Raw genomic sequence first — 16,257 nt, 5'->3', positions numbered from 1 at the left:
TAATTAAAGCTTTGCCAAGCAGGTGGAAAAAAGAAATAAAGTAAAGAACTTAAAAATAACTAAAAAAGAACTAGCATCTTCTTTCTTTCTGTTAGGAGCGCTCGGAAGCGCGATAGCTAGATCCTTAGCTAAGATGCTTAGTCAGGTGCGAAGTGTTTATATTCGCACCCACGGGCCTGAACTCTTAAAGGCCAGCGATTAGTTCTGCAATATATATAGCTTTATCTTCTCTCCTATATAGACACTCCCTTTCGCACCGTAGCACCCTATTTAGCTTGTTACCAACCCCTATGCATAACAGTTCTAATTGCTTACCCTAATAGTAACCTGCTGAAAGGAGCACTATGGCGCCTCGACACGTGCAGCGTGCTGGCTCCCAAGTTAACTAAAACACCGAGAATTCTATTAACCCTGTCTTAGAGAATACCGCATCTATCCAAGCACAACCCGATGCTTCGACGAATCCTGGCCTAGCTAAAAAATAGTTAAGGAAACAGCTGTATTACAAGGCAATAGCCCTTAAAAGGGGCTACTAAGTCTATAACAACAAACAATTCTTTATTAAATAGTAAATTTACCGAACTCCGGGACCAGATATACTAATAAAAGCAGGAACTTAAGAGATTACACATGGAAAATAAAAGGAGGGTATTATAAAAGCTTATTAATTATAAAAAATATATCCAAGAAAACCAAAGTATAATAATTTTATAGCCAGAATCTAATATAAGTATATTTAATTATAAAATACTATAAAAACCACACCCCAGCCTATACTAAAGCCTATATATATATTAAAACTACTAGCACCCCCAGTATATATCTTAGAATATATAAAAAAAAAATATACAGGAATACTAGATATTTATCACATGCATAGAAACCTATTTTAAATAAAATTACTACTACTTTACTAATAATATAATAAAAGTAGTGGAAGGTACAGTATATTTATATATAATATTTATCTATTTATAAAGGTAACACAAGGAGGAAGTTACTAATAAACCTACCTAGGAGGACTTTTGTAAATTTTTACTACGCTAATTAAACAACCCTGTTAACCTGCAAAGAGATGCGAGCCAACGCTACTATAATACTAAATAATAGGATTATTAAAATATACAGGAATTCGCAGCTTACCTTAACTAATAGGAAGTTTAGCTCCTAGAAGTATACACAGAAAATTAACAAAAAAAATTACCTCTGGACAAGAGTTAAGCAAGACCTGCAACATGAAGCGCTTAAATACCCTAATAAACTAGAGATATATAAAAGCTATATTGCCTACCTTTAAATAATTAAAGATTCTATACCAGGTCGACGCAAGGAAATATTACAAGCGAAGAATAGGAGAAGCTAACACAGCTTAGCTATATAATACTAGATAATCAACCCCAGGCAACACGGAAAGATAACAATCTTCTAGTTAACAGGGCCTAGACAAGCTATAAAGAGGTAATAATCGTGCCTTTAAAAAAAACTCTAATAGGTCCTAAGGTTATAAATAATAGTAGTTATATAACCCTAATATTAAATACTATATTTATAAAAAAAAAAAGGGATATATTACACCTTAATATCCTAAATATACAAGAAGGGACGACAACCAGGTAAAAAACTAAGTGGCCCAGTAATACGAGTAGCTGCAGCTCTGGGCCTAAAGGAGGAAAAAATCTAAAAGATAATACTATTAAAACTATAATTAAGCTATAAACATAAAAGTACACTATTCCAACTTGTGTGTTAATTAACTTAGGGTGTTAGGCTTTTTTTATTAGCTAAAGGTTTATAGATATACACCTTCTAAAGCCTGTAATAAGCCTATAAAAAATAATAGTACTAGATAGTTACAATATTTATTACTATAAATACTACAGGCTAAGGGCAACCACCCAAGATTGCCACGGTGTTTGTAGAACAATTAAAAAAATATTTAATATAATTAATATAAACTATTATAATACAATTCTAGGATACCCTTGGTTAAAAAAAAAAGACAAACCCAAACATCGACTGGGAATTAGGAATATAGGAATACCGGAAAATACCTCTAAAAAAAAAAAAAAAAAAGTTAAAATAATTAACAAAGCAAAGGTAAATCACACTTTAAAAAAAAGAAAACAAGTCTACACAGTGTATATATCTACAACTAAAAATAACTAGGTTAAAATTTATATAAATTCTGTAATAGTTAGTAAAGGAGTATAAATACCTGCAATCTACAAGGAGTTTAAAAATTTCTTTTTAAAAAAAAAAAATATAGGGATTTTACCTGTGCATGCAAACTATAACTATATAATTAATATATAACCGGGAAAGGAACCTCTATACCAACTAATTTATCCCTTGTCTAAAAGTGAGCTCGCAGTACTGCATAAATATATTAAGGTAGTGCTAGAAAAGGAATAAATTTATTTTTAAAAAAGCCCAGCTAGCGCACTTATTATTTTTATACTAAAGTCTAACAAAACACTGCAACTCTATGTGGATTACTGCGGTTTAAATAAGATTACTATTAAAAATTATTACCTCTTACCACTTGTTAGTAAAACTATAGATTACTTAGCTAGTGCTAAAATATATATTAAACTTAATCTAAAAAATATATATTACTATATTTAAATTAAAAAAAAAAAAGAAATAAATAGAAAACTGTATTTTATATAAAAATATAGTTACTTTAAATATACTATTATATTATTTAGGCTAGCTAATACCCTAGCTATATCCTAGTCCTATATTAATTATATATTAAGCAACCTATTAGACTACTACTATATTATTTATCTAGATAATATTTTTATATATTTATAAAATAAAAGGAACATATTAAGCATATTATTATAGTTTTAAAAAACTATAATAATTTAGGCTATATACCAAGCTAAGCAAATGCTTATTTTATATAAAAAGTATAAAATACCTAGGATTTATTATTACACCTTCAGGCATTTAAATAAAGAAAAGCCGTGTGGCTACTATCCAGGCTTGGCCAAAAAGCTAATAACCGTGCGAGAGATTATAATATTCCTGGGATTTACTAATTTTTATAGATATTTTATTAAGGGTTATTCCTGCATTGCATTGCCGCTGACCCAGCTTACCTAAGGGGAGCAAGGGGAGAAGTAAAAGGTAATAGTTTTTAAACCAGCACCTTAAGCTGCCTAAGAATATAAAAATTATATTTAATAAACTAAAAAGTATATTTTTAAACACACTATTATTATTTTATTATAACCCTAGGAATAAAACCAGGGTAAAAACAAATGCGTCTGGTTTTGCTATAAGTATAATAATTTTTTTATTATAAAATAATAATAAATAGCATCCTATAGCATTTTTCTTATAAAAAATAACTAATTCTAAACACAGGTATAATACGCATGACTAAGAGTTATTAATAATTATTAAAGTATTTAAAGTTTAGCAATATTATTTTAAAGGGAGCAGGGAGCTAATAGTGGTAAAGTCTAACTATACTAATTTAAATAGTTTTATACAGCCCATATTAAAGCGGCTTAATAAATATTAGACAAGATAGGTTAAGTTACTAAGTATATTTAATTTTTATATTAAGCACTAATCTAGGGTAAAGAACCCTGTAGATACACCAAGTAAAAGGCCAGTGTAAGGGGCTAGAGCCCCTCAGCCTACTCGGGCCCTCAGCCCTCGTGTTTCCTTTCTCCTCGCCTGCCACATGATTAGTATATTGATTAGTACACTCTATCATGTGACTTCCCCCCTTACTTCGCAATCGTCTCATCGCTGTTTCCTCTTCTCTTTCCTCTTCGACGATTCCTTTTTGTATCCACCCTAGTTATTAGGTTATAGAGGTTTAGCCCTTGACATTAGGAATCGTCCTTGTCTGCCTGTCTGCCCGCTCGCCTGCCCGCTTGTCCGCCCGCTCGCCTGCCTGCCTGCTCGCCCGCCCGCTTGCCTGCCTGTCCGCCAGTCTATGGGAATATCTTTACGATGTCCGACCCGAATCCACTCCTCCTGCTTGTGCAGCAGCTCCAGCAAGAGCTCCAAAACCAGCGCCTTGATATTCAAAACCAGCGTAATGAAATACAGCAACTACGTGCGGACCTTGATGCTTCCCGAACAGATGTCCACCAGCTTCGTACGCAGCTTCTTTCCGTCCAGACACCCAGATCCCGCCTGCCAGATCCGCCTCGCTTTAACGGTAAACCATACACGCTTCGCACATGGCTCCCGTCAATTAAAGCAAAACTTCGATCAGACCAGCTCGTAGGAGCTGATGCTTTTGACTATGTATGGGATCGACTAGAACAGTCTCAGCAAGCTTCTGTCCTGCACCTCCGCCAATCTGCCGAAGAAAACCAGCTATGGGATCCTGAAGTTATTTTCTCTTTTTTCAGCGTCTATGCCATAACCCACGGGAACAGCAGGAGGCTATTCAGCGCTTTACTTCTATACAACAGAGGGATGACGAATCGCTTATCGCCTACCTTGCTCGTTTTGAACGACTTTCATATGAAGCCAATGTAAACTCATGGCCAGATATATCACGTGTTACCACGCTACACCGGGGGCTACGGCCTAATCTCCGTCGAATACTAGAAGACTCGAATAATTCTCTCTTTGATCTTCCCTATAATGAATATATTGAACTTGTCCAGAGTACCGATCGGCGTACCCGTCCTAGTCCAAAATCAGCCCCGAAACCAGCTTTGACCCCGAATACAGACCCAATGGATACTGATCCGGTCCGAGTCAACTCAGTTAAAATAAACCCCAATCCTGTTCATGTTGGCTCTGTGAGAGTAGCCCGAGCTGCTTCGCCTGTTTTATCTGATTCTTCTCATGAATCCACCACCTCTGACCGCCGCCGTTTCCGACTTGCGAATAATTTATGCCTTTACTGCGGTTCTAATGATCATTGGATCGCAGACTGCGATGCCCGCTCTACTTTGTCTGATACTTCCGAGAAACCTCCGAAAAAGCTTACAGCCCGCGCCAGCAACCCGCCTCGCTATTAGGCCTCCTTCGGAGGCCTTATATAGGAAGGGGGAGTAGTGTAAGGGGCTAGAGCCCCTCAGCCTACTCGGGCCCTCAGCCCTCGTGTTTCCTTTCTCCTCGCCTGCCACATGATTAGTATATTGATTAGTACACTCTATCATGTGACTTCCCCCCCTTACTTCGCAATCGTCTCATCGCTGTTTCCTCTTCTCTTTCCTCTTCGACGATTCCTTTTGTATCCACCCTAGTTATTAGGTTATAGAGGTTTAGCCCTTGACAGCCAGATTATCTACTAAGTATAAATAAAGTAAGTAATATATTACTATTTTTTATATTATAATTAAAGTTAAAATTAGCTATGGGTAAGAGTTATTAGGATAATATATATAATAAATTAAAAACTATATAGGCAGGAATAATAGCACTGGATACTAAAGGCAGGTTTAAATAATTAAATAAAATAAGCTTTAATATATATATCTTTATAAAAAGTATATATACCTATATAAATAAAAATATACCTGTAAATAAGGACTATACTGCTAGTATTACCAGAATTCTAGATATTTAAGTGCCACGGATCTATATTTATAAGGTTATTAAATCTAAATTAGCTTACTCCAGTATTAAAAAGTCCATGGTAAACTATTTATATAAATTGCACTAAAAAGAATTGTAAGGTATATAATATTAAGTAAAAAGTTAATTATAAGCTAGGGGATTATAGTAGTCCAGCCTAGGGAATTAGTAAAAATAGCCTACTTAGGTACCAAGGTCGCGTTTATATACCCAGAATTCCTATGGTAATATATAAAATTATAAAAGTAAATTATAATAATTTTTAAAAAGGACATTTTAAAGGAAAACACACCTTGGAAGCTATTAAATATAAATACTATTAGTATAATATACATAGTAATATACTAGATTATATAAAAATTTATAATATTTATTAAAAATTTAAGTATATAAACACATACTTTATAGCAAGCTAGAGCCTTTGCTAATACCAAAGCAGCCTGGGGAAGTTCTAACTCTTAATTTTATTACTAGACTACTACCCAGTTTACCGAGTATATTTATTAGCCCAGGGGGCACAGAGAGTTATAATATAATATTAATAGTTATAAATATTTTAATAAAGTTTGCACTTTATATTCCTTATAATAAAAATATATCTCGGTGCCAGAACTTATATATTTAGTTTATTAAAAGGTGGTACCTATGTTTGGTAATCCAAAGTAATAGGTATTAAACAGGGGCTTGCTGTTTACTAGTAGCTACTAGTTAATACTATATTATTACCTAGGATTAAAGTAAAACTATCTACTGCGTTTTATCTGCAAACAGATAGTTAAATAAAACACTAAAACTAAATATTAAAGTATTACCTGCGAGCCTATGTAAGTTTCTTGCAAGATAATTAGGTTAACTAGCTGCTAATAGCACAAGTTATATATAATACTGTGATTTATTTATTTATAAAAACAAGCCTATATAAAGCATTAATGGGCTTTATTCCTAGCCTAAAAATTAATATTAATTCTAATCCCACTGGCCATGCGCTAGCAGCGTTGGAGTGTATAATATAGCTTAAAAAAAAATAATCCTTAGTTAAGGATGCGCTTGAAAAGGCGTAAAAAGTTATAATAAAATAATATAATAAGTATTAGATTAACAAATAATTTAAGATTAGTAATTAAGTTATACTACAGGCAAAGAATATTTTTATAATATAACCTAATATAAAATTAAACTACTACTAGCTAGGTTTATTTTTTATTATTAATATATAAGGAAACTAATTATATAAGCTTTAACTATTACTAAAATATTATTATCTGTATCCTATTTTTTATATATTTTTGTTGGAGCTATACTATAAATAACCAGGTTAATAAAGCCGACCCCCCGCCAATACTAATTAACAGCGAAGAGGAGTGGGAAGTTAATTAAATTCTAAAGAAAAAACATAACAAAAGTAGTAATATAAGCTATTTAGTATAATAAAAGGGCTATCCACCTAATAATAATACCTAGGAACCAAGATTGCATGTTAAAAATACTAAAACCTTGGATATCTAGCTTACTAATATAATATCTATTACCTGATAATATATGCGCTACATGGCTAAGAGAAAATAGTATTTTATTTAACTAAAATAAAATAGTATAACAGCCTAATAATACTAACCTTCTACCCGAAGAAATAACTTAACCCTTAAAGGGGGAAAGGACCGCATTAATAAAACAACCCAGGCAACTGGGAGTTACAGGAATAGGAGCCATGGGTGAATATAATAAAGTATATTTAGGGACAAGTATAAATATACTACTATTTATATATAGTATTTAAGGTTTTTAAACTATATATCTATACTCCCTTACTAGCCTAGCCACTCTCTTCTGCGCAGCAGGGTAATAAAATTAGGGAAGTTTAATAAACATGCAATGTTTAGTAACTATAAAAATAGCTAAAAAACTAGTAGCAATCTCCAGAGTAATACAAGGGTGTTACTGGCCAGTATAATAAATATAGTTTAAATAACCTGGCAAGAAAACACACACTAATATAGTATCTTGCTCTAAATAAATAAAATAATAGTGGCACCAGGGACTACCCCCCTGGGCCAAAGGCAAACCATTCGTATTAATATAGACCGGCGCAGGGGTAGTCTATACCTGGACAACTAAAGCTGCTAATAAAAACAAAGGGGGCGATAAAACTTTCGTATAAATTAGTAATATTATCTTATATAAATACACCGGACTTACCAGACACGTCCGGAGAGGATAATTCGACTCCGTCCAGCTTGCCAAAGCAGGAGAGGATGGAAATCCCTCCTATTCTAGTAAAACCAAGCAGGGCGCAGGTGTGAAAACAATATCGTCTTTAGAGAATAAACAAGGACAAACTCTACAAAGAAGGCGACAGTGTCGTGGGGTGGATTCTTTTAATAGAGGTAATAAAGCTTTGCAGCAAGCCATCTGCAAAAATATCTATATTAGTAAGCTCAAAACATGCGAGAAAGCGCTGGAGAAGCTGTTACCTTTATTAGCTAAGGCAGAAAAGTGCGCACGTACCGCAAGAAGTTTAGTAGTTTAAAAAAAAAAAAGGAAAAAAAAAAGAAAAGAGAGAGAGGAAGCAAAAAGCTTAGATTTAATAAAAAACTAAGCTTAAACGGCGAAAAACTGCAGTAAATAAAGTAGAACTATTACTATAAAATAACTACCTGTAAAAATATACCTACACTTACCCAAGCTCCAAGATATTGTACCAAACATCGATTAACTATATAAACTATTATAAAAAGGACTTAAGGGATTAGAATTTATAATATATTACCTATTATAACGCATATACTCATACTACAGTCTTTAAGGCTTCGAGGGCGAAGCCTCTTGGAGGGGAAGATAGTATTAGGAGTGCTTGGAAGCGTGATAGCTAGATCCTTAGCTAAGATGCTTAGTTAGGTGCGAAGTGTTTATATTCGCACCCATGGGCCTAAACTCTTAAAAACCAGCGATTAGTTCTGCAATATACGTGGCTCTATCTTCTCTCCTATATAGACACTCCCTTTCGCACCGTAGCGCCCCATTCAGCTCGTTACCAACCCCCACGCATAACAAGACAACCATAAGATTATCTTTTATTCAGATGGATCCCAGCTGCAAAGTGGTTAAAATGGAGCAGGAATCTTCCTCCAAGAAAATAATCCTTAAAATCAAAAGGCTTGGGCATGGAATCTAGGTCACGAATATAAGGTCTACAACGTGGAGTTATTTACTATTTAAAAAGCATTAAAACAAGTATTTAAAACTATTTAAATTCCAACCTTAGATATCTACATCTTTTCTAATAGCCAAGCAGCCTTAAAAAGGCTCCAATCAGCGGATACCAACTACAAGCCACACCAAAGAATCTCTAAATGGGCAACTAGAATTAAGGATAAGAATATTAATATTCATATTTACTAGGTTCCAGGCCATCAAGGAATTTTTGGAAATGCTAAAGCTGACGAAGCAGCTAAGTATAGGATAGAATAGACAAGTAAATACCACAAGTGCCCTATCTTAGATAGCCATTTTAAACGAGAGCTCAAAGCAAAATGCCTTGATGATTGGGATAAAGCGTAGGAAAATACTAAGAAAAGTAATTAATACAGGGGCTTTAATTCCATAGCTTTATGGAAGCCAAGCCCCCTAAGGCTTTCCAAGCAGACCTGGTCAACTATTATCTAATTAAAGCTAGGGCACCGTCTTCCATAACTCTAAGCTGTCTATCGACATTTACCCAGCCCTCGGAATTTAACAAGCTTTTTGGGATGAACTCGTTATTCGGAATGGTGCCTGTAATAGCAATGTATGCATCTGCAGTAACTATCCGCCTAGTAGACAGCTTAACCTTCCAAGTCTGTGTGTCCGTTTCGTACTGCGCGTTGTTAACTGTGACCTTTGTCAAGACATTGATATCCATCCGCCGTAGAAGTGATAGCACCGTTTTCTGAACAGGCTCAGTCGCCCCGTCCAGGAACACCTTTGTCCGAGACACCAAAGTAACCTTCTTCGATCCTGCAGCTTCAACCAGTTCCCCGGCAATTTCGACTCCCAGGGGGCCCGCGCCACCGATAACAGTCCTCCTAGCGGATTTTAGCGTCTCCTGCGCCTCATGTATTGCGTTCCTCGTGTCCTCGAACGCGGTCGCCTTGAACGGGAGTTTCACACCCGCCTGTCCTAGCGTCGCAGGCGTCGTGCTGCCGGACGCGATAACGGGGTAATCAAAGACAAACAAAGCAGCAGTATCCTTGGTCGAACCTGCAGACGTAGCAACTGAAACCGACTTGGTCGAGTAGTCAATCTTGATCACCAGTCCCTTGACGGTGAAAGCGCCGGCGGGATATTTGCGGAACGTGTCTGGGATGGAGTGGATATATTTGCTTGGTGGCAGGCTCTCGGGCTTGACGAGGAACCGGGGAGCAGCGATGTTGAAGTAGTATTCATCCGAGGGGTTGATGAGGGTTACGGCGGCTCGGGGAGTTTGTCGAAGGAGTTTGTGGCTTACTGCGAGGCCTGCGTGGGAGCCGCCTAAAATTATCACGGAGACGCGTTTGGACATGGTGATGTGGTTTGATGTTCGTTGTTCGTCGGTAATGCAAGGAAGGTGCTTCGTTTGTTTATTCATGAAGTAGATAGGCTGTGTAGATCTCAACAGTAAATTTATTGGGGATCATTCCGCGGAGGGACATCAAGTTGGGGCTAATCTCGAGAAAACTTTTCGGAGGATCTCAGTAGACCAGAGGCTGCACAAATGTAGTGATAATCGCCAACCATTTAATTACCCTCCTTTCAAGGGTAGCTTTCAAAATGTCCTGAGCTATCCTCGAACCCTGTGATCCCCCGGCCCAAAGACAATAGTATGACTACTATCTGTGTAGAAATGCAAAGCACTAAAGAATATCCTGCCTACGACTGAATTTTCAAACCCAGGTGCCCAAATGAGCGACAAATACACTCCCTTTAAAGCCATAATAATAGGCTGAGGCCCGACCGGACTCACAGCCGCGCACGCCCTTCACCTGGCTGGTATCGACTTTGTTGTCCTTGAGCGCCGGCCCGCCATCGTTGAGACAAGGGCGCCAGTCTCATCGTCCACCCTCATACCTTCCGAGTTCTGCATCAATTTGGCATCTTAGACAACTTATTACCGCGCGGCGGGGAATTGTTTCATCATCTCTCTATTACTGCTGATGGATATGTCTTCAGTGAGGGGAATCGATATACCCGGATAAGTGAGAAGAGTCTTCTACAAAAACTGCACCGTACCACGTCCTCCTGGATTGGACATTGTGACCGATACATCTATTTTGTTTAGTCACGCCCATGGCCCAGTCGCCTTCCACCGCGTCGAATTAATCGAGATCATGTACAACGGCCTCCCTGCAACCGCTAAAGAAAAGGTCCTAACGGACAAGAAACTCACGGACATTACAACAACCTAGGATGGAGTCATCGTAACCCGCGGACGGCAGCACCTTCAACGGCTCAATCGTCATCGGCGCCGACGGCGTCTACAGCAAAACACGCCAAATAATGCGCGACCTTGCTCTTAAAGAGAACCCGACACGACCATGGGATTCCCAGCAGCCGTACACGGTGACATACCAGCTTCTTTTCGGGTCATTCCCGTCACCGTCACCAGCTGGTCAAGGGTACGATGTCCAGTCGAAGGGGAAGGCGATCACGAACTTTAGCGGGCCGGAGCGGCGGTGGTTCTTCCTGTATAAGAGGCTACCGAAACCAACGAGCGAGCGAGTGGATTATACAGATGAGGACACCGACGCTTTCGCAGTGGAGTTTGCAGAGTGTCCGCTGACAAGAACGGTGAAGGTCAAGGATGTCTGGCCGCGAATGTTAGGGGCCGGACTGACGAATCTGGATGAGGGGATTGTCAAGAATTGGAGCTTTGAGCGCATTGTACTTGGTGGTGATTCATGTCACAAGATGACCACGCATCTAGGGCTAAGGTTTAACCACGGTACCCAGGATGTGGTTGTGCTGTGTAATAGCCTCCGGAAGGCTATTCGGGCAGCACCCAGTGGGGTTCTCGATACTAAGATCCTTACCGCTCTCTTTGAGAGATACCAGGCTGTCCGGATGAGCTCTGTGCGCTCGCTTAAGGGGGATGTACGAGGATGCACGCGTGGCATAATGTCTGGTACTATCTTCTTTCGCAGTACCTGGCGGTTCCAAACGTGGTTGAGGACTTATTCATGCACTTTGTTATGGCACCGGAGTTTCGGAAGGGGCAGTTACTGGATTATGTAGCCAAGGAGGAGCGCATGAGGGGAAAGATTAGTTGAATATATCCTATGAGACCAATGCGGGAATGCACTACGCAGGGACGGACATGGACTTAGAGATGGACGAAGTTGTAGCTCTTTTCCAGGTCAACCTTTTTGCTGTCATGCACCTGTGACAGATTTTTGTGCCACCTCTTCGTTAGTCACCACGACGTTTTTGCCGTTGCGGCTGCTGCTACGTCATACGTCATTCTTCCATGGTGGTGAGTAGCAACTCAACGAAAGACCTCCATAGAACTCACTTCTGTACCGGAGATACAAGTTGGACTATGTGAAGGAATCGATTGGTCGGTGAGCAGGAGACTTACAATAATAGGGGAGGTTTGAACTTGGGCATGGTGAAGATAGGGCTTGTAGCTCGGCGTGGTCTAAAAAAACCTCGGCGTGGGCTAAAATTCTGCCCCGAGACTCACCGCTCTTTTTAGACCACGCTGAGCTTATGCCAAGAATAAACTCATCATGGCCTAAATAATTAGTCAGTATTCTTAGGCCACGATAAGATTTTTAAAAGATTTTTAGACCACGCTAAGCATATGCACTAGGGCTTAATTACTATAATTAATAAGGTGTAGCCCTAAGAATATTTTGTACTATATAATACAGGGTATCCACTCTGCATATACTCTGTATAGGTTGACCAAACCATAACAATGGCTGGTACCGAAGTTCGGGAAAGAGTGGTAGAATAGATCAACAATATCCCAATCCAGGTATGTGTATATATATTTATTATATACTAGGTATATACAAACCCTATACTAACATACCTAATTATCAGAACAAGGTGCAGGAATCTCATAGAGATGATTCTAGTAGTATAATTAGTACTAGGTCTACTCCGTCAGATCCAGGAGATATATACAGGAACAAGAATCTTTTACACAATATAATGGCCTACAGCGGGTTAGTGTATATCTAATATATATATAATATATACTAAGTCTATATTAGGAAGCAGCTACTTTAGATAGTGTTGTCGTTGCGCGAAATACTAGTTATAAAATTAAGGTTAAAAAGATTTAAGAATATCTTTTAATACCTAATATCCAGAATAGCAGAGAAGGTATTTTTTATTTTATTTATAACTGCAATCCATTTCCATCCTTAAGGAATCCAAATAATTTCTCTAAGAAAAAAAAAAATAATATTTTTACACGGCTTATATTAAAGGTATATAGAGTATATATCTGTTTTATATTATATTAATACTTTAAATAGATTTAGTTTGCAAAAAACCATACAGGGGCTGCAAAGCTCGTTAAAATAGATCTTCTAAACAAGCTTAATAATAACAAATAACACAAGGCTTGGCATAGATCTTATATATATGGTTCGGTAAAGGCCTGTAAGCGGGTCTATAATTATATGCTAAGTATATCACAGGTATATAACCAGGTTAATCTTAATTTACTTAATAAACAGCACTTACGTTACGCCGAACCCTTTTATCCTTAAGTAATTAATTAACTAATTAAAAAAGAAACTAAAGATGTCTTCTATGCTTTTATAAAATATTGTGGCAGGATAGGTCCTTGTAAATATAAGGTATAAAATTGTAAACACCACGTAATATTTTATTAAAATCAGGTATGCTTTAGGTAATATACTGTATATATTAAGTATATACTAATTAACCCAGAATTATTTTCTTGGTTGCCCCAAGAATTTAGATATTAACCTTGGTATTATGCTTATCCAGTTCAATAATTTGCTTAGATTAATAAGACTTATCTTCAAGTTCTTATGGAACATGGAACAGGCCTAAAAATAAAAGAATATAATTTTATTACTTAGCTAATATTCTAAAAAAAAATAGTGTAGTAAGTATATTTCTAGTTTTATATATTTATATACTAAATATAGGATTAATCTAGCTTAAGTATATACTTACTATACCGGCAGGCTTTACATTCCAAAGTGTAAGGTTAAATTTGACTTGTATATTCTAATATCCTGGTAACAGTTTCCTTTTTTAATTTTAATTTATTAATTAAATTATATTTATTTTCCACCACCTCCAACATGATTACCTAAAGATATTGCAGATAAGGTGGTCCAAATAATCTCCTAGTATAATATCCTTAACCTAACTGTAAATAAATATATTTACTCTATATATATAGCATATACTAAGTATCTACTTTATTTAGGACAGTTTATAATCTCTCCACAGTTTACTAATATATATAATTAATTTGGTCCCTTAACACTACATGTATTATATTAAAGTCTTAATATTCAAGATAAAGTTTAAGCTTTAATCCGAAAACAGAGACTCTTAACTTATCCTAAAGGAACTGATATTGCTGGTATAATAATAGCTACTGCTTTTAGGTATATGCTTAGCTAATACTAGGGGTATTATATAAATATACCTTTAACTAATTAAAAAAGAATAACCAGCAATAGATATATAATATTTATTTTTTTAATTATATATTTTCTTATTATATGCTGTAATATGCTCAGGCAAGGTGTTTATTAATATTAAGTATATTAAAATAAACCTTTATTTAAAATAGTTAATAGCAAGACAAATGTCTTTTAATTTCTGGGTGGAATTTATATATACAAGTATATATTAGTATATTTTTTTAATATTACTTACTAACTTGCAAGTACTAGAAATTAATACTTTATATATATTTTTTTAATCTGAAACACGCGATGCATATACTGTAATATTTTTAAAGCTATTTAAAATACTTGGAAATATGGCTTGCTTACCTATACAGTTTCCCTATATTTAACATGTAAGAATAAGATCTGGACTATAACTATTAATATTGTAAAAAGCAAGCACAGGTATATAATAAATAAATATATCCGTATTTACACCCTTTAAGTATATTAGGTCTTGGAGATTATTTGTATATACTAGATATATCAGAGTGTCTAAGCACCTTTTTTATATAATTATATTCTGCCAAACTCACTTAAAGTGTAATTTTTACTTAAAATATAAGGACCACCCTGCAAAGCACCTACTTAACAGCCTTTTAAAAACACTATCTAAACCTAATTTGCTTAAGTATATAGACTATATATGCAATATATATTCTAAGACTAAATTCTGGCTAGAGGAAAAAAAACAGCCGTGGATTTTAAGTACACTAACCCTAAAATAATTAAAAATATAGATTAAACACTGGACATATACTTGGAAACATACCAGAATTAGTAAAAATAGTTATTTTTAAGATAATTAAGGTATTGGCCAGAAGCAGTCACTCCTGGTAGCTATTTTAAAGTAAAGTATATCCAAGGTAGATATAAAGTATAGTTAATAATATACTAACTATATACTTAGATTACAAAGGTTTATATTTAAGGCCTTTACTTAGAATAAGATATAGATTAAGGAGGGTATTCCACCTTTATAAAAAATCCAAATAAATGTTTAAAGGCGCACTAAGATTATTTAAAAGCAAAGTATGTTAAACTAAAGGGCTGGAGCCTGTTTAATTTCTCTAGCTAATTACTATATTATCCCTATTACCCTTATTATCCCTACTGTCCCTATTGTCCCTATTATCCCTATTGTCCCTATTATCCCTATTGTCCCTATTGTCCCTATTGCCCCTATTGTCCCTATTACCCCTATAGTTTAATATAAACAGTGTATATACTGTTTATATACCAGGCTAATACTATATATAGATTAACAGCAAAAAAAGGCAGTAAACTACCAGCAGAAGAAGCCACACTTGCCATGGAATCCAGGGAATCTATATAATACACCTTTTTAAAATACAGATAAAGTGGCCATGCAGGATACTAATTCCCTATTAATATCTAGCCTTAATACATACTTATTTTATACTAGGTATATACCTGCAAGTTAACAACAACCACTTAGCACTGTAAAGTGTTGGTAAAGATAGTTTATTAAGACCCTGTTAGATTACCTGCTGTGTATATACCAAACATAGACCCTTTAAAAAGTTTAAAGGAGCTTGAGGGACTTAAGAACAAGAGATATAGTTAAGCAATTAAGGAGCTTGAGGAAGAGGTAAAGGGGAAAAAAAAAAAAAAAAAAAAACCCCTGCAAGTGCAGAGCATATACCTAGTAAATATATAGTATATTAAAAAAGCCATTTTAATTCCTTAAATAATAGCTAGACTAGTATTTGCTTTACTTATTCCTAGACTTTATAATTTATTTTTAAAAACCAACTTTATATACCCTACACAGTCTCTAGATAACTTGCAGATCCTTCTTGCGCGGCCGGCTGCTTCCGCTACGTGCTACAAGTTCTTAGAATGCTTAGTATAAGGGGGATATGCTATATTTACCCTTATAACTTTTTTAGTAAAGCAGCTTGCGCTTAGGGGCAGATAGTGGGTAGTATTTAAAGTATAGGGAGATTTCACTGCATATACTTAGTATATTATAAAAAGCTTAGTTCCAGGG

At 35.8% G+C, this 16,257-nt stretch overlaps 3 protein-coding genes across 3 annotated transcripts; 2 read left to right on the top strand and 1 right to left on the bottom strand.

Annotated features, from left to right (window-relative positions):
* Positions 1–3,975: 3,975 nt before the first annotated feature.
* On the top strand, positions 3,976–5,003 carry ATNIH1004_006635 (uncharacterized protein; the record flags this gene model as incomplete). The annotated part of the gene is made up of 2 exons (XM_033571262.1): positions 3,976–4,362; positions 4,413–5,003. 2 exons carry the CDS (start codon positions 3,976–3,978, stop codon positions 5,001–5,003), a joined length of 978 nt encoding a protein of 325 aa, XP_033427294.1.
* A 4,214-nt stretch (positions 5,004–9,217) lies between these two features.
* On the bottom strand, positions 9,218–10,099 carry ATNIH1004_006634 (uncharacterized protein; the record flags this gene model as incomplete). Its single annotated transcript, XM_033571261.1, has 1 exon — positions 9,218–10,099. One exon carries the CDS (start codon positions 10,097–10,099, stop codon positions 9,218–9,220), a length of 882 nt encoding a protein of 293 aa, XP_033427293.1.
* A 974-nt stretch (positions 10,100–11,073) lies between these two features.
* On the top strand, positions 11,074–11,843 carry ATNIH1004_006633 (uncharacterized protein; the record flags this gene model as incomplete). The annotated part of the gene is made up of 2 exons (XM_033571260.1): positions 11,074–11,667; positions 11,718–11,843. The coding sequence occupies 2 exons, from the start codon at positions 11,074–11,076 to the stop codon at positions 11,841–11,843; spliced, it is 720 nt and encodes a 239-aa protein (XP_033427292.1).
* Between the last annotated feature and the right edge of the window lie 4,414 nt (positions 11,844–16,257).

This window comes from Aspergillus tanneri (genome assembly GCF_003426965.1).
Source record: "Aspergillus tanneri strain NIH1004 chromosome Unknown AapTan_4_pilon_pilon_pilon, whole genome shotgun sequence".
NCBI classification, from domain to species: Eukaryota; Fungi; Ascomycota; class Eurotiomycetes; order Eurotiales; family Aspergillaceae; genus Aspergillus; species Aspergillus tanneri.
Note: the sequence above shows the minus strand (reverse complement) of the source record. Positions and strands in the feature narration are given on the sequence as shown.